We start from the raw sequence: 23,452 nt of genomic DNA on the forward strand, positions 1-23,452 counted from the left end.
ATCTGCAGCACCAGCCCTGCAGCTAGCACCTTCATCCCTCAGCCCCCATCCCTTCATGCTGATTACATTATCCTCTCAAAAGATGACAAAATATTGTGATTATATGTAAACAGAGATGCCATTTTCCTTCAAGCAATGTACAGACTTAACATTGTGAAAGGGTTGCCATGGCTCCCTTTCTGATAGATGGTTTCCACGTCATCCCCATCTATGTCCTATCACGTTCCATGAAACATATGGCTATAGGCTTCCAAAGCTCCTTCTTGTTAACATGAATACTAAAAATAACAAATCTAACTCAGACTGTTTTAAAAATTTGGACACAGTATTAAGTTTAGTTTAATTTAATTTAAAATTCTAGAATTTAAAACACTAACACATTGACCAACTTCATGTGCAGAGACAGGAAAATATGGTTCTTATTTAAGAAAAAGGCTGCTCTGCATGTCGATGTGCTAGAAATGCTTCTTCCATGGATGGTCAGGCACCTACTCCATCCACAGAGGGAGCCTGGGCATGACCAGGAGATGAGCCTGAGCATGTACTATGTTAATCCAACACCCGCTGCATAAGATTAGAATTTTCATACTGATTAGATAGTAATTTATCAAATTATAATTTGGGAGGTACACTTCCACTTTTAAAAGGGAGACTGTGGGCTGCTGAGACGACCCAGTGGGTAAAAGCCAAGCCTAACTACCCACTAAGTAGAAGAAAACCAACATCTATAGTTGTCCTCTAACCTCCACATACTGGCTACAGGGCAAGTATACACACACACACACACACACACACACACACACACTAAAATAAAGTATTGCCAGGAGTAGTGGCACACACGTATAATTCTAGCACTTGGGAGACTAGGACAGGATTGCTAGTTTACAACTAGCCTAGACTACAAAGCAAGACTGTCTCAAAATCTTTTTTTTTTTTTAAAGAAATAAACAAACAAGGAAGAGGGGAATAACATACAAGTTCTCAAAGATCCCTTAAATGTTCAAAATTCTATACTGCTCTAACTATTAAATGAAATCTGTTCTTGGGAAATAGTTCATACAATCAGTACAGTCTTTTAATCTTAAAAACATTTTCAATTATAGTTTTGTCACTGACTTGGGTGAATAAACACAATAAAATGTGGTGCTAGAGAGGTGGCTCAGTGGTTGGGAACACTGGCTGCTCTTCCAGAGGACCCAAGTTCAATTCCTAGCCCCCAGGTGGGAGCTCACAACTGTGTGTAACTCCAGTTCCAGAGGATCTGAGATTCTTACACAGATATGTACGCAGAGCATCAATGCACATAGAAGTTAATAAATCTTTAGAATAATAATAGTAGTCGTAAAAGATATGTTAAATGCCTAAACGTGCCTGCTATATACACTCTAGTGATTTCTTTTCTCAGCACAAATTTGAACCTGCCACATAAACTGCTAGTAACTCCTACCCTATGTGTAAGAAAACTGACACTAAATTTGAGGTCTGACTGTAAAATGCTGATGCCTGACCTCAAGCCTCCTGACCTCAGAGCTCCTTACCACTAACCAACACCAGGAACTTACTTAGCACAAAGTTTAGCCAGGACAGAGCAGTGTCACCCAAGACAGACCCAGGAACGCTAGGAGGAAGTACTGAAGGGAGCTACAGAAGTAAGACAACAAAGTGAGGAGGCAGTGGGATAACAACATGGGTGGCTATGCAAAGTTATAAAAGCAGGGCCTGGGATCTTAATGAAGTGAGTGACCTTTAGTAGGTAAGCTTGAACAACAAGGCTTCTAGCTAAAGTCAGCCAGCAGCAGGAGCTGTTTATCTGCCTGAACAGTAAGAAGGACGTGAGACGAAGGAAGCAGGAAGTCTAAGAGAAACCATAACTTGTGTTCTCTAAGCTATAGATGGGTCTTTGAAAAATCAGTACTGTCAGGGGCTGAAGAGAAGGCTCAGTAGTTAAGAGCAATGGCTGTTCTTCCAGAGGACTTGAGGTTAATTCGCCATGTAAGCACCCACATGGTGGCTCACAGCTGACTGTAACTACAGTTCCAGGGGATCTGATGCCCTCTTCTGGACTCCGAGGGCACCAGGCAGACATGCAGTGCACAAGCATACATGGAGACATATTAAGAAGCCTAAACAGACAGACGGAATGTATTCTACAACTACACAAGGTCTCTCAAATGCTGGATCCCAGAACTCAGACGGAAGAAAACCTGAAGAGTCTGTCTCAGAAGTACCGAGAGAACTGAGTTTACAGAGCTAGAAGGGTATGAACTCAGACTCCACAGTCAGATCCCAAGTCCTACATTTAACCTGTTACAATGTAGAGAGGCTGGGAAGGATCACTTGAAATCAGGAGCTCAAGATCCACCCAGACAACATGCTGATACTGCTGAAACAGCTAACCCCAGCTGCAGAGAGACTGCCTAACAAGCAAGGAGAAAATGCCCACCATCAACTTCTAGCCTCCTCATAGGAAAGCATACCTACTCACCCACATTCATATGATATTAACACACACAGACACACACTCACATACACACACACACACCCCAACTCCCATGGGTGTTAGGTCAATGGTCAGCCAGGTATAACACAATACCTCATGCCCATGATCTCAGCAAAGCAGGGAAGATCAAAAGTTAGAGGCCAGCCTGGACAACACAATGACACTCTGCCTTACAATATGCAACTAAAAGAAAGTCAATGATATTCAAATTTCTTTTGCTATTAATAGATTGTAATTAATTTACCATAGCAAATACAAGTTTAAAAATAAATGACATTGAAAAACAACAACAGCCGGGTGGTGGTGGCGGACGCCTTTAATCCCAGCACTTGGGAGGCAGAGGCAGGCGGATCTCTGAGTTCGAGAGTTCGAGGCTAGCCTGGTCTACAGAGTGAGTTCCAGGACAGCCAGGGCTACACAGAGAAACCCTGTCTCGAAAAAACCAAAAAAAAAAAAAGAAAAGAAAAACAACAACCACCACCCATTGAGGAGGGAGGCAAGAGGCTAGGAGAGAAGAGGAATCCCAGAATTAAAGCACTTGCCATAAACCTCCCAGCACTGAGTCCTCACCACCAGTTCATACACAGACACACCTCATCCTTAAGATATGCAAACAAATGTTTGAATAAAAAGTAAGCTATTTCACTAAACTGAGAATCCAAAGCAAAATCTGTTTCTAGAACAAATGCTCAGTATTGACCTCTATACTTGTCACTTTCACCCAGCCGATTCTGGGTGAGGTGTTTACTTTAAAAAAAAAAATGTACTGAACATGAATTGACCACTGACCATGCAAGAGGGTTTAACCCAAAGAGAACTGCCCAGTCCTTCACCACTGATGTCGTTTATATGCACGTGATGCTGCTAATTAAAAACACAGCTTATTATTCCTTACAATGGGTACAGAAAAGAAGCAAGACAAACTTTTTAAAAAGTTGCTACATACAGCAAGAATTAACTTTCTAAAAATAGTCTGGACTTAAGGATTATTAATTACCATCTCTCATTAGTCTGCATTATTCCTGAGACTAAGTTCAGGAGTAACAAAAAAACTAAAAACAAGATTACCATGTCATCCAACTATTCCACTCCTGGGTACATATACCCAAAGGAAACTAAGTCCACATAAAGCAGAGGTATATGTGTGCTCAGCTGTGTTTATGGCATTAGTCACAACAGCCAGCACTGGATCACCTAGATGTCCAACAACAGATGAAGGAGTAAAGAAAGTGTTGTGCATACACACAACGAAGTTTTATTCTCTCATAACTGGAAAGCACCATGTTAAGTCAAACTCATAACAAAACCCAGATACCTTTTCTTTCGTATGTGGACTCTGTAGTGTGCACACACACAAGCAATTCGAGTATAAGGGGGCATCTGAGGAGAGGAAGGGGAGCAGCAGGAGTAGAACTATAGGGCAAGACAGGGAGGGTATATAAACAAAGTACATGCTATACATGCATGATGCCACACATGCACGATGCCACACATGCATGATGCTATACATGCATGATGCCATACATGCATGATGCCATACATGCATGAAAACCAACATCAAACCAACATCAAACCAGCATTTTATATAATGAATGTGTACAACTGAAAAAAACTTTAACTCAAGTCTTTAGTTATATTAACTCCATGTTCTTTTCTCTAATCATGGTTCAATTAAATGCAAAACACTATGGTGTGTGTGTGTGTGTGTGTGTGTGTGTGTGTGTGTGTGTGTGATATGTAGGCGGTATATGCATATGTTCATGTGTATCATGTACATAACCAGTACTCACAGAGACCAAATGCTGCTGCTGGGTATCCTGCTCTACTGATCTGCAGCACCAAGACCCGCCCCACATGACTGACAGCTCACAAAAATTGGAAAATCTGTAGTACATGGCACAGCCTTCAGGAAGCTCACTCAACAAGTTGGTGTGTCCAGGTGACTTTGCTCTAAACAACTTCTAGGCATCTGAACTAGTTTTTGTTTCTCCCAGGCAGTTGTTAAGGTCTCAGAGTCTTCTTTGCAGCTCAGCTTGTCGGAGTTTCTTTGCAGCTGTGTTCAGCTAGTCTCAAAAGTAATCTCAGCCTTTACTCTGACAGGGATGGCCCTAGTGAATATGAGTTTCAGGGACTTCCTGAAGTTGTTTTGAGTTGTTTATCTTCCTGATTAAAGAGCTTTCCTGCAAGATGGGATATTTCAATCTCGTAGAAGCTGTTTTATATATACCACTACTCTCCACAGCACAGGACCCACAGGCCCATGGCCGCATCCAGCTTTTAACCTGGGTTTAGGGACTTGAACTCAGGCCCTAATGCTTGCATAGCAAGCACGTTTAGCATCAAATCATCTCCCCAAGTGCCTCTAACTTCCCCTTTTTTAAATTAATTTTTATATGTAGTGATTTTGCCTGCACATGTGTCTGTGCACTACTTGTGTGCCTATGAAGGCCAGAAGTTATCAGATCCCCTGGGAGTCACCATGTGGGTGCTGGGAATCAAACATGAATCCTCTGCAAGAGCAGCCAGTGTTCTGAACAGCTGAATCATCACTCCAGCCACTGCACAACTCTAAGAGGTCTTACACTTATTTACTTACTTATTTACTTATTTATTTATTTATTTATGGTTTTTTTGAGACAGGGTTTCTCTGTGTAGCCCTGGCTGTCCTGACACTCACTCTGTAGACTAGGCTGGCCTCGAACTCAGAAATCCGCCTGCCTCTGCGGGATTAAAGGCATGTGAAGCCACTGCCCGGCCGAGGTCTTACCTTTAAAAGACTACGATATTGTGAAATCTCATTAGAACCACTTTTGGACCAATGTTTCTTTTCCACTCTTTCTCAGGCTAGCCTTAGACTCCCTGTGAAACCTAGGCTGACCTCAAACTTACAGCAATCCTTCTGCCTCAACCACTCAAGTGCTAGGGTGAAAGACATGCGCCTCACCTGGTTTTCTTCCAGTCTTAAAATCCTACAAAAACAATGGAGGAAAGGAGAAGCCAGTCTTTCAGATCCTGAGAACTAAAGATGGGCTGGGATGACCAGAACCATAAGTGGAGGCAGAGGGTAGGGTGACCTGAATGTATTATATGCATTGTCATATATGAAGTTGTCAAAGAATTGGGAAAAAAGTGTAGACAAAAATATAAAAACATCCACTGTCCAGCTGTTTGGCTTTTATCCCAAAAGGGGGAGAGAAAAAACAAACATGTAAATTATAAATCAATCACAGATATATTTGCAAGAGCTAAGCTCTGCTAGAGAGGAAATTATTAGCTACAATTTGTTAGAGCACATCTCATAGAATGTTCACTTGTCAATACAATTCTCGTCCACAACAACTGAAAAAACACAATGCACGGTTAAGATATAACCTCAAAAAACAAACAACAGAAAATAAGTATTCCTCAACCGTGAAAGATCCAAGGCATCCCAGCACTCCCTCAGCACACTGGCTGCGGAGATGCAGGACATCGCTAAGAGCTGTGGGTTGGCTAACTTGTTAGTGAAGGCTTTTTCTATAAGCAAACAGATTTTTGTCTTTTAAACTATAAAAAAAATGTCAGAAATGGAGTAAAAGGGACAGTCTCATTTGAAACTAGAAACTCCTGTAGTATATAACTCTTCATATTTTCTTCAAAAAACATTTACATTATCACAGTTTTTATATTCTTGAAAATGGAAGCTCCCCCTTCCCCTTTGTGTTGAATCTATCAAAACTGTGTGACTAAGGCTGGAGCTGCAGCTCAATGGCAGAGCTCTCTGCCTATCACAGACGAGGCCCTAGGTTTGAACTCCAGGACTATGAAAAAGAAAAAAAATACTATTACAAATCAAAATAGGTTCAAGGTCAGCCTGGTCTACAGAGTGAGTTCCAGAACAGCCAGGCTTACACAGAGAAACCCTGTCTTGAAAAACCAAAAAAAACCAACCAACCACCCAACCCAAAATAGAAAACATTGGATTTTGTCTTAATTAGGGTTTCTATTCCTGTGATAAACACCATGACCAAAAAGCAACTCCAGGAAGAAAGGGTGTCTTATTTCATCGTAGTATATCCTGTGATAACAGTCCATCACTGAGGGAAACCAGCAAGGGAACTCAAGCAAGGCAGGAACACGGCAGTAGGAGCTGATGCAGAGACCATGGGGGAGTGCTGCTTACTGGCTTGTTTCTTACGGCTTGCTCAGTCTGCTTTCTTATAGTACCATAGCCCCCAAGATAAAAGGCTGGCACCATCCACAGTGAGCAGGGCCCTCTCACATCGGTCATCAATCAAGAAAATGCAATATAAGCTTGTCTACAAGCGAATCTAGTGGTAGCATTTTCTCAATTTAGGTCTGCTCTTCCAAAATGACTCTAGGCTTTGTCAAGGTGACAGAACTAGCCAGCACAGACTTGTATTCATTTGTACATTTCTGTGTTTGATAGACGAGTCTTACTATGTATGTGTAGCTCAGGCTAGTCTTGAACTCATACACAACTAGAGCAAGCAAAAAATTAAATTTATCATTTAATGTAATGAGTCAAGTGCAGTGAGACATGCTTTTAATCCCAATACTGGATAGACATAGCTCTGATTTCAAGACCAGCCTGGACTACACAGCAAGTTCCAGGACGACATAGTGAGACTCTGGCTCAAAACAAGCAAACAAACTAACAACAACAACAACAACTGCAGGAATGAGTAGAATTGAGAGATGGCTTAGCTGGAAATAAAACCCAGGTTTTCTGGCAGACGGATCTTTGAGTTCGAGGCCAACCTGGTCTAAAAGGCAAGACCAGGACAGCCAGGGCTACACAAAGAAAGAAACTCTGTCTCAAAAAAACAAAGTCATTTCAAAGCATGGTGGTACACATTTGTAATACCAGTACTTGGTAGGTGCAAAGAGGAAAAGAGGTCGAAGGTCAGTGCCTAGAATATAGTTTCATTTAGTAGACTGTTTGCCTAGCAGGAAACCCTGAGAAGCTCCGAGTTCAAGTTCTAGCACTACGAAAACCAAGTACTGTGGTACACGTCTATAATCCTAGCTCTTTAAAAGTGAACACAGAAAGATTAAAGTTCAAGGTCATCTTAGGTACACAGAGAACTTGAGGCTAGCCTGGGATCCCTGAGACCCTTTCTCAGAACAACAACAACAAAAACTAATTTAAAACCAGCCAGGACAACATGAACAAAATTCATTAGTCTTGGGCTGGAGAGATGGCTCAGCAGTTAAGAGGACTGATTCTTCTTCCAGAGGTCCTGAGTTCAATTCCCAGCATCCACATGATGGCTCACAACCATCTGTAATAGGATCTGATGCCCTCTTCTGGTGTGTCCGAAGACAGACAGCTACAGTGAACTCATAATCAGGGGGTGGGGTGGGGGGAAGAATAAATAATAAAAACAAAACAAAAAAAAGGAAGGCTATTAAAAAAAATCATTGGTCTAACCTCCATTCCAATTGATCTTTTTACTCATGTATGACTTTATAAAACCATGTACTAGTTATTTAAAAAAATGTTGAGTTCAGCTGAGCATGGTAGTTCCACACCTAAAATCCTAGCACTTGAATGAGGCGGGAGGGTTACACTGAGCTACATCCACAGTCCAGAGCTGGCCTGGGCTACATGAAATCTCGTATCAAAACAAACGAGAGTTCTCCAAGTTCCACACTTCTTCAAACAGTGGCGCAGCTCACTACTGTCTGAAGTGTAGCTCACTTAGTCATAGCACACCAACTGCATCAAAGAATCGAGTGTGGAATCTGTCAAACTTAGTGGCAAGTGCAGTAGTTTCCCAAAATTCAATTTCCCCTTGAAAGCTTAAATTTTATCATTAGCAATGAATACTGTCAGTTGTTTTCCTTGTAGTGACAGGCTCACTGTATTTTCAAGAAAATGTATGCCAAATACCACCCATTCTGTATAACCATACTTTGCCAAGCAATTATTTCAAGTAAAAATAGTGTTCTACTTAGAAAGGCAGCTAGGTAGTTTAGTTTGCTGCTCAACAACTGCACAAAGCTCTTTTCTGAGCGAATCATCAGGCCTGCTATCAGGGGAAGCACTTCAAACAACATGCCCTAAAAGGTAAGCAAAGACGGACTCAATGACAAATCACTAACTTTAATTCCTTCATCAAGGGCACTAAATGTAGCCAGTCAGTCTTCCTGCCTTTTCACACCATGTGTGTGCACTCACTCGCTTGAGAGAGAAAGAGAGAAAGGGTGTGTGTGTGTTTGTGTGTGTGTGTTGAGAATCACACTGAGGACCTTAGGCAAACTAGGCAAGCACTCTACTACCCAGCCACATAACCTGTCCAGTTTGTTTTATTTTTAAAGCATGTATCTATTTCAATTCCAGAAGTCTGATGATGGGAAAATACACCACTGGTATAATTCAGTCACACCACAGCAGGGATCCTGTAAATCACAATGGCTTTATTCACCACTGATGTTATAATTGTCAGCATACCAAACAACGTCCTACAGGTACTAGAAAAATGGTTTTGACCTAGAGATACCCAGGGAAACACCAGGAGTCTGAGAAACAAACCCTGAGATGGTAATAGTTGATGCACTGCACTTATAATCATAAAACACATATATATTCTGCTTAAGTAATCATATATATGTTCAAGCCAATAGTCTAGTATGACATTCAAAACACATACATGAATGGAAGACTGTGGGACACTTTGTAAATAATAAACAAATCCTAGCTACCACACTATAACCCAAGTTCTAAGCATGAAACATTATGGTTTGAATATGAGTGTCCCCACAGGCTTGTGTGGTTCGGAAGCTTGGTCCCCAGGAGCAGTACTGTTTTAGAAACCAGTGGAAGAAACCAGTGGAGCCCTGATGGAGGAAGTCAGTCACCAGGGAGTGCTTCTGAAGGGTGCCTTGACCCTGGTCCCCTCCTCTCTCTGGTGGCCCTCCTAAGCTCCTGCCACCATAATGTTTTGCTCCACCACAGGCCTACAGTAATGGAGCAAACATGGGGTGAAACCTCTGAAATCAGAAGCCAAAGTAACCCTTCTTTCTCCTCAAGCTGCTCAGGCCACATCCTTTGTCAAGTGTCAAGAAGCCTGACAACTCCTCCTCATTCCTTCTTTGGGAAACTCTCTCTGCAGAGAAGCCTGTAATCCACAACAGAGACTCTGTCTTCTTTTTATCTACCTACCAATCTACCTATCTACCTATCTACCTACCTATCTATCTACCTATCTATCAATCATCTGTCTATCTATCTACCTATCTATCTTCGATAATATTTTCGATAACAGGGTCTCATTAGGTACTCCTGGCTGATCTGGAGGTCACTACATATGTAAACCAGACTGGCCTCCAGCTGCCCCAGTCACCAGAGTGCTGCTGGTGATCAAAGGAGTCACCATCCCAGCCACAATGATTTTAAAATACTGGAGAAACATTTACCTCATACAGATGTGCAAGTACATGTCAACTACAAAGAGACTATGATATAAAGAAAGCAACTTACAAACAGGAAAATAAATAAACTGTGGAGAGATAGTTTAAAATGTTAAAAAGAAAAACTAAATATTTACTCTGAAACTTTTCTGATCCTTAAGAATAAGACCCATGTGACAATTCTTTAGGAAAACACCTTAAATTCACCATATAAGTACAAGTTAGCATGCTAAGTTCTATTTTAAGAACTGTGCCATGAAGCTAGAAACAAACTTGCTCCTATTCAGACACTTGAGCACAGACGCGCACGTGGTGCACGACCAGAACCTCCTAAGGCCACAGTCCAGTTCTCCAGAGTCAGCAGCACCCTTACCTGTTACAGTCAGCACATCTACTGTTTTGTTTTGTTTTTCAAGACAGGGTTTCTCTGTGTAACTCTGGTCATACTGGAACTCACTCTGTAGATCAGGCTGCCTTAAACTCAAGAGATCCTCCTGCCTCTGCCTCCAGAGGGATTAAAGTTGTGCACCTCCACTGCCCAGCCCTGTCACATCTGCCTTTCAATCCAACCCCAACAGTACTACTGGACTAGTCACAGTAAATGTGGCACAGCTAGATACCAGCTGGACGGCAGAACATGTGCTTATGCGTGCACAAGACTCACAAGTCTCAGAACCAGATGGGCGGGGTGAAGGGAAGGGTGGCAATTACTTTCAACAACAGCACAACAAAGTACCAAACACTCCAGTCTCGTAGTACCAGCATGTGGGAAACTGAGGCAACATTACTATCAGTTCATGGGCCAGCCTGGGGTACACAGCAAAACACAGTTTCAAGACACTAAACCAAGTACTAAGAACTTCTTGTTTTCCTTTTGCAGAGTCAGGGCTGAAGTCAATGAGTAACTCAAATGGTAAACGTGGTGTTAAACAACCATCCATCGCCGCTCCTATTCCAAGATAGCCAACAGGTACACACATGGTTCACATCCACAAAAATTATCCTGCACACACTATCCAAGTTAATCTAAGAAACAGCCTGGAAAGAGTAAAGATGTAACACTGTCTAGAAACACAATTTAGACTGCCATAGCAGGCATGTGCACCAGCTTGGTTCCCGACAAGAACAAACAGTAACATAATTTGTTAAACTTGAAAGATAGTAAGCACCTACTGGATAGTGACAGAACACTAGTCAGTAACAGAGCAAATCTATGCTCTTCAAGTCACAGACTTTTCTGCTACAGCCAAGAAAGTACAACACACAGAAAACGGACTGCAGTCAAACTGGAGAGAGTCCTGATATCAAACCAGCTAAGACCAACTGTTCTAGGCAAAGCCACTAAAGGTTTTTTATTTTTTGTTTCTTTCACTGAACTTTTTGTGTTTTTTGGTGGGGTGGGGTGGGGTGGGGTGGGGAGGGCAAGGGGTAGGTGAGACAGTGTTTCTCTACATAACTGTGGCTGTTCTGGAACTGCATAGACCAGGCTGACCTCAAACTCAGAGATCTGCCCACCTCTGCCTCCCAGTGCTGGGATTAAAGGTGTGCAGCACCAGGCCTAGCTCCACTGAAAGAATAGACGTCACAAGGTGAAGGAACTGTTTGTATGAAAGTAACATGGCAACCAAAGAGAAACTGAAAGCAAGATCAGCAGAAAAGGTAAGGAAGGGATATTTCAAATCCAGGAGCACTTGCACCATGGCTGTCAGTATCCAGAACTGGTTACTGTTCAAAACGGTTCATACTTGCTTCATTTTCTTGACTTAGGGGGGAGAAAAGGTGTTTTTTTCACCAAAGTCTGAGGGATAGGCCTTTCTGCCTTTTCACAAGAGACCACTGAAACCAAAAGTGGAGGGCTCAGAAGCCTCAACACAGGAGGGAAACCTAGACAGGATCAGCAAAGCCCAGGGCAACTGTGTACAGGCTGTGCACTGGAGGGAGCTGCACACTGACAAAGCCTCAAGCGGGCCACATGGAGCACTGTGGTAGCTGCCCTTCAAGTCAGCTGAGACGACATAGAATCTACTGCTCTGTGCCTCAGTCCACCCCAGGGGTCTTCTGTGAGTCACTACAACTATCTAAAGCCAAAGCATAAATTCTAGGTCATCCACACTTACAGGACAAAACAACCTAGTACTTCAAAAACTTCTACCACCTACTCAGAAACAACACTAACGAGCAAATTTACAATAAATTTAGAACACAATCTTTTCCACAGCTTGACGTCGTCACTCGTTCCTTCCATAGCTCACAACTTTCACAACAGATACAGCAGTGCTCTTGCCAGGGATGGACGCACACACCTGCAATCTCAGCATTCAGGAACATGAGGAAAGAAAACGGAGTCTGAGACTAGCCTGGACTATACAGTGACAGAGACTCGAAAAGAAAAAAGCATTATTAACTTACATGTGCACTTATTAATTACCATAGCCCAAAAAGGCTTCTTCTTAAAATAGAAAAATATTTTCGCAGCCTATGTAACCTTTCCATAACTAGCTCCTCCAAACAGCATTCCCTACCAATTTAAAACCATGGCAACACTGATTTCACATTAAAAAATGAAAAGTTGTTCCCATTTCCACTTTCTCTATATTAATGATCAATACAGTTTCAACATGGCATTTAAAACTGACAAGCACCTAATGCACAAAACTCACAATATTTGATTACTTTAATATAATTTCCAAAATCAAACATACTTCAAATCAATTAAATATGCTATATGATCATGGAGCTCATCCTTCAGCAATGTGATCTCGCCTGACACATAAAAGACATAGGAACAATGAAGGTAAAACAAGGAATAAGCTAAAAGCTACTGATCCACTCTACTGGGGCACCTGAACCAAAACCCAGCTGCAGTGCTCTCTACACGGCTAAGGTCTGAGGTGTTAAAATCATGTGCAAAGCTATCTGTCACACACAAGGCTATCTGTGCAAAGCTATCTGTCACACACAAGGCTATCTGTCAAAGCATGAAAATCACAAGAAGAGTTCAATACCAGGCCCCTTCCCCAAAGAGAACCAACTGTATAATGTTGAGCTACTAGAAGAATAAAATAGAAAGCGACCTGGATCTAGATCTACCAACTTGAAAGGCTTGTCACAAAAGTAACAGATTGCAAAAAGTATCAGCTGTGGTATAGTTCAGAAGATAAACTACTTGCTTAGCATTCATGATACTTTAAGTTCAATTCCCAGCATGCCATATATCAGGCATAACCTCAACATGGAAGGTGGAGAAGAGGATCAGAAATTTAAGGTCATCCTACATTACACAGGGAATTTAAAGAAAACCTGGGCTATATATGACACTATTAATATACGTGTGTATGTATACCGGGCGTGTATATAAATGTATGCTGGGCATGCTGTTGTACAATTTTAATCCCAGGACTGAGGAGGCAAAAGGAGGTAAATCTCTAGGAGTCTGAGGTCAGCCTGATCTGCATAGCAAGTTCCAGGCCAACCAGACCTACATAATAAAGAGATACTGTCTCAAAAATACATACATACACACATACAATTTTTTTAATACTATGATTCTTTATTGTGATAATATACATATATACCTACAGTCACTGAAAGTCTACATTGATAGATGCCCAGATGTTAACCGTAGTATTTCTGAGACCTAGAATTATAAGTGCTATTTTTCTGTCTTCTTTTTAGTATCTTATAAAAAAAATGTTCCAAGCAAAATAGTAATTGTAAAAATCCCCATGCTTAGTTAGTTGGAGGTTAGTCTTAGTACAAGTCAGAGTGTCTTAAAAAGCAAAACAGTGAGGGCTTGGAGCGATGACTCAGTGGCTAGCTCAGGGCTGGCTGCTCTTCAGAAGCCAGGGTTTGATCTCTAGCACCCATAAGTCAGAGACAATATGTAACTCCAATTCCAGGGGATTCGATGCCCTCTTCTGGCCTCTGTGGACACTGCACAGAAGTAATGCATAGATAGACATTTAGGCAAACACTCAAAGGCATAAAATCAAAATAAAAACTCAAAATTAAAAGGAAAAAAAAAAGAAGAAAAAAGAAAACTAGCTGGGCAGTGGTGGTGGCACAGATCTTTAAACCAAGCACTCAGGAGGCAGAGGCAGGGTGATCTCTGAGTTTGAGGCCAGCCTGATCTACAGAGTGAGTTCCAGAACAGCCAGGGCTATACAGTGAAAATGCAGAGTGTCCCCACAAAATACCCAGGCATCTTAGCAACATTACAATTCTTAGTGAGCTAGACATCTTAAACACCTCCAGTACTGCCCTGGCATCTTTAGGGAGGCCTACTGAGAAGAGCTTTGAAATCAAAGACTCAAACACAAGTTCTTGCCACTATGGTTGGTAAAATTTGCCCTTTCTAGGCTTCCTTACCTCTTTCATTCCTCTCCTACTTCAAAGAACTATGCAAAAAGCAAATGTTATGTGATCATTATAAACTGAACAGCACCACAAAACTAAGGTATCAAGTATTCTTCAAACAGTAAAAGAAGATAGTAGAGCATGGTGGCTTATGCCCGGCATCCCAACACTCGGGAGATAGAGCGACAGCAGGAGTTCAAGGATGTCTTCCCAACACAGTGACTTTAAGGCCAGCTGGGGCTACATGAGACCACTATCCCAAAACATAAATGCTTAGTGACAGAGCTGAACACTTAAGAAAACAGTACCATCAAGTCTGTGAAGTAATGAACCAAGTTTTGTTTAGTTTTTAGTATGCTACAGCTTATAAAACCCCACTACTTTCTGAGGCAGATACTTCTTCCTAGATCCCACTATGACCACAACCCACTTTATTTTCTTACTCCTAGTTACCAGCATGAGGGGGTACAAATTACACTGAAATCAAAAGCCTCAGCATGAACCCTAGAACAGCATGCTGCTGGAGTTCACCAGGAGAAACCCAAGGTTAATCAGCTACTGCAATCAAAGGGGATTAGGAGACACTCCTGGATGAGAAAGACAATGCAGTCACCCGGAGAAAAACCAGCAAGGAAAAGGTGGCAATATTTTAAAACAATTACATGAACTACTTAAAAACTTAAGTGTTTTTCAAATTGTTTTAAAATACTGTTCCCAAGAAGTGACATAAAACAAAAGCCATCTAAATACAGCACTTCATAAAAGCAAGTCAGAGAGATTAAAATCAAATCCATGAATAAAATGTCAGATTTACTTGCTTCTATGAGAAATAAAAGCTGACAAATTACACCACAGAGATCAAAACTAAGTGGTTATTTGTTGAAAATAAAGAGACAGATATGACAACAAAATTTACTGATACGCTTACACAGCATACTTTAAAAAGTGAGCTTCTCTGTTCATTGGACTCCATTATTTACTCCTTGAAAGAGATGAATCCTTCCCTCCCACTGCTCCTTCTATGAGTTAAAACAGCAATATGACTTACTAGAGTTTTAATGCAAAAGACATTTAAGAAAAAAATAATGATTTTGGAAGATGCGTGTGGTAGCTCATGCTGAGATCCCAGCATTCTGGAGACTGAGACAAAAAGGCTGTCAACTCCAGGCCACTGTGAACTACAAGGTGAATCCTGACTCTAAAAATGTTTATTTTTGTTATTATTATGTTTTTTTTTTCATTTAGGCCACAGGTTCTCAATCTGTGAGTATGGACCCCTTCGGAGGTAGAAGACCCTTTCACAGGAGTGGCTTTTCAGATATCCCCAAAATCAAATATTTAAATTACAATTCTTAACAGCAGCAAAATTATAGTTATGAAGTAGCAACAAAATAATGTTCTGGTTGGGGTCACCACAACATAAGGAACTGTACTAAAGCATCGGGAAGGTTGAGAAGCACTGTCTTAAGGTGTTTTATTGTTGTCCTCTGAGGGTCTTTTTTCCCTTTTGTTTTATCCTGGTTTATTTTCTAGACAGAGTCTTGCTATCTAAGCCCAGGCTGGCCTAGAACTCACATTACTCATATCTTAACCTTCTAAATTACGAGGATTAAAGGCAAGGGAGCTGTCTAGAAAATAAAAAATGAATAAAAATACTTTTTTAAAGGCATGATGACACACTCCGTTAATCCCAGCACTCAGAGGCAGAGGGGCAGAGGGGCAGAGGGGCAGAGGGGCAGAGGGGCAGAGGGGCAGAGGGGCAGAGGGGCAGAGAGAGGCAGAGAGAGGCAGAGAGAGGCAGAGAGAGGCAGAGAGGCAGAGAGGCAGAGGCAGAGGCAGAGGCAGAGACAGAGACAGAGGCAGGCAGATCTTTGTGAGTTAGAGGTCAGCCTGGTCTACAGAGCAAGTTCCAGGCCAGCCAGGGCTCACACAGAGAGACTGTCTTTAAACAACAACAAATCAGAGTGGCTACAATGAAACTGTCAGGTTATCACTACCAAGATCACTTGGGCTGTACACCCTCCCTGTTTGAAGTGCCTTCACCCTTCACAGCCTCCCAGAAATCACTTATGAGTATTCCCCTAATGAAAAATTGAACTTTTCATAAGCAGAAGTGCACAGAGAACTCATTTTGATATGTATGACTCAATCTACTCCGTACTGGCAATATCTTCCAGCTTGCACTGTCCCTACAGGGGCTTTGGATCGGGTTTCCCCATCTGATCTTAGCAGAATCACTATAGATTTAAAAGGACTCACTAAAAGGGCCATTAGGAAAATTATTACGAATACAATCCACGGCACAGTCAAATGTGGGCTGTGAATTGGAATAAGGAAAAAAATTAGTATTTCCTCCGCAGTTCCCATTAGAGTTCTGTATTTTCATTTAAAACTTAAAAATAATTTTAAAAAAATACCTAGGGTTCCCCTTCGTTATTCAGACTTCCCTATTTTATTAAGATATATAATCAATATGTCTCACACACTCACACAAATACACATACACCCTAATGAAAATATTTTTGAAAGGAATATCTTCCAAAGTTCACTGCACACACACACACACACACACACACGCACGCATTCCTATTATCATCTCTCCTACTCTCCAAAAAAAAAGGAATAGTAAATCTAACCACAGTGAAGCCTTAACAGAACTTTTAACACAGCTATCACCAGCTAAGTAATCTATCACAGCTCCTCTAAGTCTCAGGCACACACAATGACACACCAATGTGTCAAAACACTTATTATAATTTGAAAAATTATACAACAGAAACATAAGAATGGAAAACAAGCCCTCTGGAAAATCTCAAGTAGCTTTTAGAGAGGGTGAAAAAATGGAGACCAGTTTCAAGAAAAATACCATTTCCCATTAAGTGTTCAGTGTCTGTGTGATACTGGCTCATTTTTCTAAAGAGTAACTTTACCTAACAAGACTCACACCAGGAATCTCATCTATCCCCAAAGGCACTTTCCTTCCTTTCTTCCTTTCTTTTTTCTTTTTGTTTGTTTATTTATTTTATCAAGACATGATCTTATTAAGTAGCTCTGCCTATCCTGGAATTCACTCGCCAGACCAGTTGACCCTTAAAAAAGAGATTCACCTGCCTATGTCTCCCAAGTGCTGGGATTAAACGTATGGGCCACTATGCCTGGTCCCAAAGGAACTTTCTTAGAACAGAAAGAACATAGGTACTTTATTCTTTGCATGTACTTTTCCCACAAGGGTTTCAAGCCTTACTACCTGGTCCATGCATAAAAAACCTGGCCAACTATTTTTCAAATGGACTCCTAAAAAATAAATATTAGGAGGCAAAGATGGCATCGACAACCTGGAAGAGTATTGGAATGGCACATGCCTTTAATCTCAGCACTTGCGAAGCAAGAGGCAGGCAGATCTCTTGAGTTCTGAGTTTGAGGCCAGCCTGTTCTATAGAGTGAGTTCCAGGACAGCCAGGGCTATAGAGAGAAACCCTGCCTCAAAACAAAACCAAAACCAAAAAAGATGAGGTGGGCGGTGGTGGCACACGCCTTTAATCCCGGCACTTAGGAGGCAGAGGCAGGTGGTTTTCTGAGTTCCAGCCTGGTCTACAGGGTAAGCTCCAGGACAGCCAGGGCTACACAGAGAAACCCTGTCTCAAAAAACAACAAAACAAAACAAACAAAAAAGATGACAGTAACATAATGACAATTAGAAAAATAATTACAAAAAACACACATACTTGAGCTCTGGTGTTTTGTTTGTTTTTATGCAAGTTGGTTATCTCAAAAAAGGCAAATTTCTGAGGCTTTCTCAGTGAAATCAATAGTCTGAAACTGGGATAAAAGAAATTACCCAAGTCGGGTATGGTGGTAGATGCCTTTAATCCCAGCACTAACGAGGCAGAGGCTGGAGGATCTCTGAAGCTGAAAGTCTGTATGGTCTACACAGTAAGCTCCAGGCCAACCTCAGCAACATAGTGAACCCTTGTCTTAAAAGTGTGTGTGGGGGGGTGGCGGGGGGAGAATGGGACTATCCATTATCATTTTCTATCTTAAACAAGTTAGTAATTAGAAGTAAACTTAAAAGAACAAATACTCAAATCTTGTACAAAAATCTTCATATGTTAATACTCCAAAGTTACTAGGGAAAAAAGATCTTCCAGTGAGGTTTTTACACATACACACATACATACACACATACCTACACGCACACGCACACAAAGAAAAGTGTCCAGAAACAAAAGTAGTGGTCTGCTTGTTCTAGAAGCTATTTCATCATAATAGAGGGAAAAAAATAATTTTTATTCATTATAAAAAGAATTCTCAATCTCCCTGAAGATTTACAACTGCATAGCCCACTCTCCACTCTGACAGAGATGTTAGTTCTCTGCTGTGCTATAACCAGCTGTTTGGTTCGCACACAGGAAGCCAGAGAAGAGAATACCGCGTTCAGAGCCTCTAAATAATATGCGTTAGTTAAGAACTGCCTGCCTGCTACTAAACCAGAATTATTCAAGCAGAGCCCCATTTGTCACAATCCAATCATAAGGGTTCCACCAGCCCTCCCCCGACGGCTTGTGTAGTGGTATATGTGCTTTAGTAAAGGAGCCATCATCAGGTAAAGATTGGGGTGGGAGAAAAAGCAGGGAAAAGGGGGCACCTTTTCATCTAATTTCGCGAGGCATGAGTAATTGGTACAGTTGAGAGGGAACGATGGAACGTTCTATTTATTGGAGGTTGGGGTGGGTTGGGGGTGGGTGGGAGGAAATTTTCGTTTAAATCAACATGGCCAGCAAGATGTCCCTAACAAACAAAAGGCAACGGGGGATATAAACACGAACCATTCACCTCCGTCAGCTATAGCATCGCCATCATGGTGTGTGTAGAGACCCCCAAGGCTGCTCTCATCGGCCACACCAGAGACAGCAAGAGTCTAGAGAGGTGGCTGCATCCCCACCACCGCTCCCAAACGCACACTCTTTCCAATGGCTTGCTTTCCCCCCACCCACCCACCCACCCAGCCCGGTGGCCCAGAATCAAGAGAGAAACAGTAACGTCCCGCCCGGGCAGACTCCCCCTGCAACCCTTAAGCCGGACCCCCAACGCCGGCTTCAGGCTCGCTAAACTTTCCAAGAGCTTCTCCCTCGGATTCCCTAGCCGATCGCCCCAGGATCGCGCATTCCCACTGGCCGGGCACCCACTGACAGGCCGGCAGCGGCGGCAAGCGGGGCGGGGGCGCCTGGGCGCCGCGGAGGGGCGGGGCGGCCGGAGCCAAGTTCCCGGGGGTCCGAGCGCAGCGCCTGACAGGAGCCCGGGACGGTGAAAGAGGAAGAGGAAGCGGCAGCGGGGCAGTTTTCCCAATCCCCCTCTTCTAAGCGCAACCTACACCCCCCCAACCCCCTGGCTGCCGGTGGAGGGGGGGCAGGGAGGCGGGCTGCAAGGTAAGGCACCCAGGCCCCGGGGACCGCCGCTTGCCGCCACGTCCCGACTCACTCTCTCTTCGCCCCGCCACCCCCGCCAGAGGCGCCCACAACAATAACACGCCGGGGACGACCCGTCAGCGCCCCCGAGGCACCCGGGGCCCACGGCCCGCCGCAGCCAGGCCCCCTCAACTGAAGCCCGGAGCGCCTCTCCCGCCTACAACTCCAGACCCGGGTAGAGCCCGGCCCGAGCGGCCCCCCAGGGTCCGACCCATCCCCCCCGGCACCAGCGGCGCCGTCTCCGCGGCCGAATATTAGAAGTGAATTCGAGCTGCGCTTTACCTTTAGTTCCGCACTGTCCGCCATCTTGCGTCTGTCAGCGCAAGCGCAGTGAAGCTCGCCGGGGGCCGCGCTGGACCCTCCCCTCTAGCGGACTTGGCCCCGCCTCCGCCCCGCCTCTCAGCCGTCCCGTTCCGCCCCCGGCCTCCGCCCCGCTCCCGGAGCTTGCTGCCCCGCCCCGGGCACGCACAGCTGCGAGACCCACACGTACTATTTAAATAATGGCGCCAAGCGGGAGTTTGACAGTTACTACCCCCTCGGCCACCCCGCCCCCACACCGGCCAGGCCGGGAGCGCCCGGGGAAGAGGCCACATCTGGGGAGGTGTTGGCCTCAGTTTCGTCCTTCGGCTGCCCTCTGAGCCCCTGTTGACAGAAGCCACACCGCTCCCCAATCCGCAAGACGCGTTCTGCACCTGTACCCTACCCGGCTGCGGGTGGATCACAATTAGAAAGTTTCGTTTAAGGAGAATTTGACGAAGAGTTTCTGGGTTTACGATGAGGCAGTAAGGCATATATAAATGTATATATGTATATATGTATATAGTATATATTATATATTATATATTATATATACATATATAATTATATAATATGCATTCTATTATATATATGTATTATACATATTATATATTATATATATAATATATATTCTGTTATACATATACATATACATATACATATATATATATATATATATATATATATATATATATTCATTTCCCATGGTATCTTTTCCGAGATAAAAGCTCTGAGGGGAAAAGGAACTCTCCTAAATAGCATTTAACAGGGCTAAGGCAAATTCTGAACACATCCATTCATCACGTCACCCTCTGAAGTCAGAAATTAGGAAAGATCCCTGACCTGTCGCTCATGGGGCACAGGTCTTCGAACCAGTAAAGATATAGTTACTACTGGTGATGAGCAACATTGAAATCAAGAGGCTCACTAAGAGAAAAATGGATTAGGGGGAAATGTGCTTAATCCCAGAGGGTTTTCTTCAACTACATTGATGTTTAGACTTGAAGAAAGATTATTTCATACCTTCTCCTATCTACTAAAAGCTTCCTTCCTTCAAAACCCCGGCCTTTTTTAACTGACCAGCTTTTTACTATCAAAATCCTCTTAACATTTGGATTACTCTGAAGGGCCTCCGAATTCAAGAAGGCCCAGTCCTGACCAGTGACGTAGATTATTTTCACTCCCACATCCCTAATTTTTTTACTCCAGTATCTTTCTAGTTCTCAACCCCCTTTCTTCACTGAACCGTTTTCATCAGCATATAAACAGACCAAAATTCCTCTTACATAAAATTAAACTTCCTCTGGATTCAAAATTGCCTTCAGCGGGTTCTCCTATTTCTCTGCTTTCTTCACTGAATAAATTCACAAACATGACTTCGTTCTTTTCTACAAGTGCTTGTTCCCAGCTCTTCAGTGGCATTACCTCTCCACCTATCCCGAGGCAGCTACACTGTCCTATCTCAGGCTTTCATCAAGAGGACGGCTCATTTACATCTTCGCGAAGCCCTCAGTTCTCAGGGCTTACCTAAGTTGGCTGCAGGGAGCTACTAACAGTTGACGTGCTTGCTTTCTCTGGTAACACAGTTCTTGAACTTTCCTCTACATCACTGTCACTGTCCCAACATTCCATTCCAGTCTCTTCACTGGGTGGCTCCGCCTCCCCCACCCCTCTCTCTTTTTCTCTCTCTCCCTCCTTCCCTCCCTCCACCCTTTTTTCCTCTCCTGGATCTCACTCTGTAGACCAGGCTGGCCTCGAACTCAGAAATCCGCCTGCCTCTGCCTCCCAAGTGCTGGGATTAAAGGCGTACGCCACCACCGCCCAGTAAGATTGGAGTTCTAAGACTCAGCCTGTGATCATTATTCAACCACCCAGAGCTATCATTTAACTCTTGACTTTTGCTCTATAATACAATTTTCAAACATCTGCAGTTTAGACTACATCACAAGTTCAAATCCAGGTAATGATTCAGCTCTGCTCATAGATTGTTTGTCTAACTGCCTAACATACAAGAGGCCCTGTGTTTGATCTCTGATACTCTGTGAAAGTGGAAATGGTGGTACGAGCCCAGAGTCCCAGTAGTTGGGAGGTAAAAGATCAGGAGTTCCAGTTCCAGGCAAGCCTGGGCTACATGAGATCCTATCCCAAAAAGAATTTATTTATTTATTTATTTATTTATTTATTTATTTATTTAGCTTTAGAGAGACTGTGTGGGGTGGTACAGGCCTTTCATTCCAGTATCCCAGGCAGATTTCTCTTGTGAAATTGAGTCCAGCCTGGTCTACATAGTAAGATCTAGGGCTACAAGTGAGGCCCTGTCTTCAAATTTAATTAATTAACTAATTAATTAAGAGGAGGCTGCTCCCTAAGGTTGCTAGCTGGCTACCTAGTATCGTCTTCTCAGCTCATCCTTGACCACCCAGTCTTCTTGCTCCTTTCCCAATAGTCTCACTATTATCCAGTATATATGTATCCACTATTTTCAAAATGGAAGTCAGGGAAGCATTCTTACTCCTCTCTCTTCATTTATTTCCAGCGTCCAGAGCGCCCATGAGTCCAGCTGAGTCCAGCTATTAAAATATATCCAAGGCACCCTATTCTGTTTATTCCTCACAACCATCACTCTCTTCCAGACTACCGGGAGGACTGCCTGACTGACAGAGTCCAGACTGACTCTGGCTTTCCTGACCCCCAGGCACTTCTGTCTGGAGCCCTATATTTGGAACTGGCCTGGATAGCAAAGGCCTGTAATCCTAGAACTTGGACTACACTCACTAAGCTTTCTGTCAACAGTCAAGTGTGCAATACAAAGACATGATCCCAACACTTTGGGGTGGGGCAGTGCCAAGCAAGAAGAGTTTCAATAGTTCAAGGCCAGCCTGGGCTACATAGTGAGTTCTAGGACAACTTGAGCTATATAGCCAGAATGTGTCTATAAACGAGCAGACAGACAGGTGCGGTGGCCCAGAGCTAATGTCCTAGCACTGGGGAGGTGGAGGCAAGTGGATCAGGAGTTCAAAGGCACCCTGGGCCACACAAGTTTGTGGCCAGCTTGCCCTGCAAGAGGCCTCAATTCAAAAATAAACATTCAAAGCATAATTCAGCCTTTGCTCCTACTTCCAGACACAGAACACCTAAAGCTCCCAGCAATTTCCTAACAGTTATGTCTTTTTGTTATCCCTATTGAGTCCTTCAGCATTTCAGCTGAGTAGGTTGATCAGGGGGTTCAGGCTGAGCCCCCCTCAATAGCTCAATAGAGGGTCCATAAAGATGCTTTATTTTTTTCAAGTCTTTTGAAAATTTGTGTTTGAGTGTGTATGTATGTGAGTGTATGTGTGTGTATACGTGGACATGTGTGTGTGTATTGGAAACTTGTTAAGGTACAAATTGGTTCTCATTTTCCACCATGTGTGTCCCA

At 43.0% G+C, this 23,452-nt stretch overlaps 1 protein-coding gene across 1 annotated transcript in view; it reads right to left on the reverse strand.

Annotated features, from left to right (window-relative positions):
- The window catches only part of Pias1 (protein inhibitor of activated STAT 1), an 89,780-nt gene extending 69,710 nt beyond the window's left edge, over positions 1 to 20,070 (reverse strand). Inside the window, exon 1 of the mRNA XM_028752340.1 lies at positions 20,020 to 20,070. Coding sequence (XP_028608173.1) covers positions 20,020 to 20,043 — 24 coding nt within the window. The 5' untranslated portion in view covers positions 20,044 to 20,070. The remainder of the gene's footprint in view (positions 1 to 20,019) is intronic.
- Between the last annotated feature and the right edge of the window lie 3,382 nt (positions 20,071 to 23,452).

This window comes from Grammomys surdaster, unplaced genomic scaffold, assembly GCF_004785775.1.
Source record: "Grammomys surdaster isolate TR1022 unplaced genomic scaffold, NIH_TR_1.0 125896, whole genome shotgun sequence".
In the NCBI taxonomy this organism is placed as follows: domain Eukaryota; kingdom Metazoa; phylum Chordata; class Mammalia; order Rodentia; family Muridae; genus Grammomys; species Grammomys surdaster.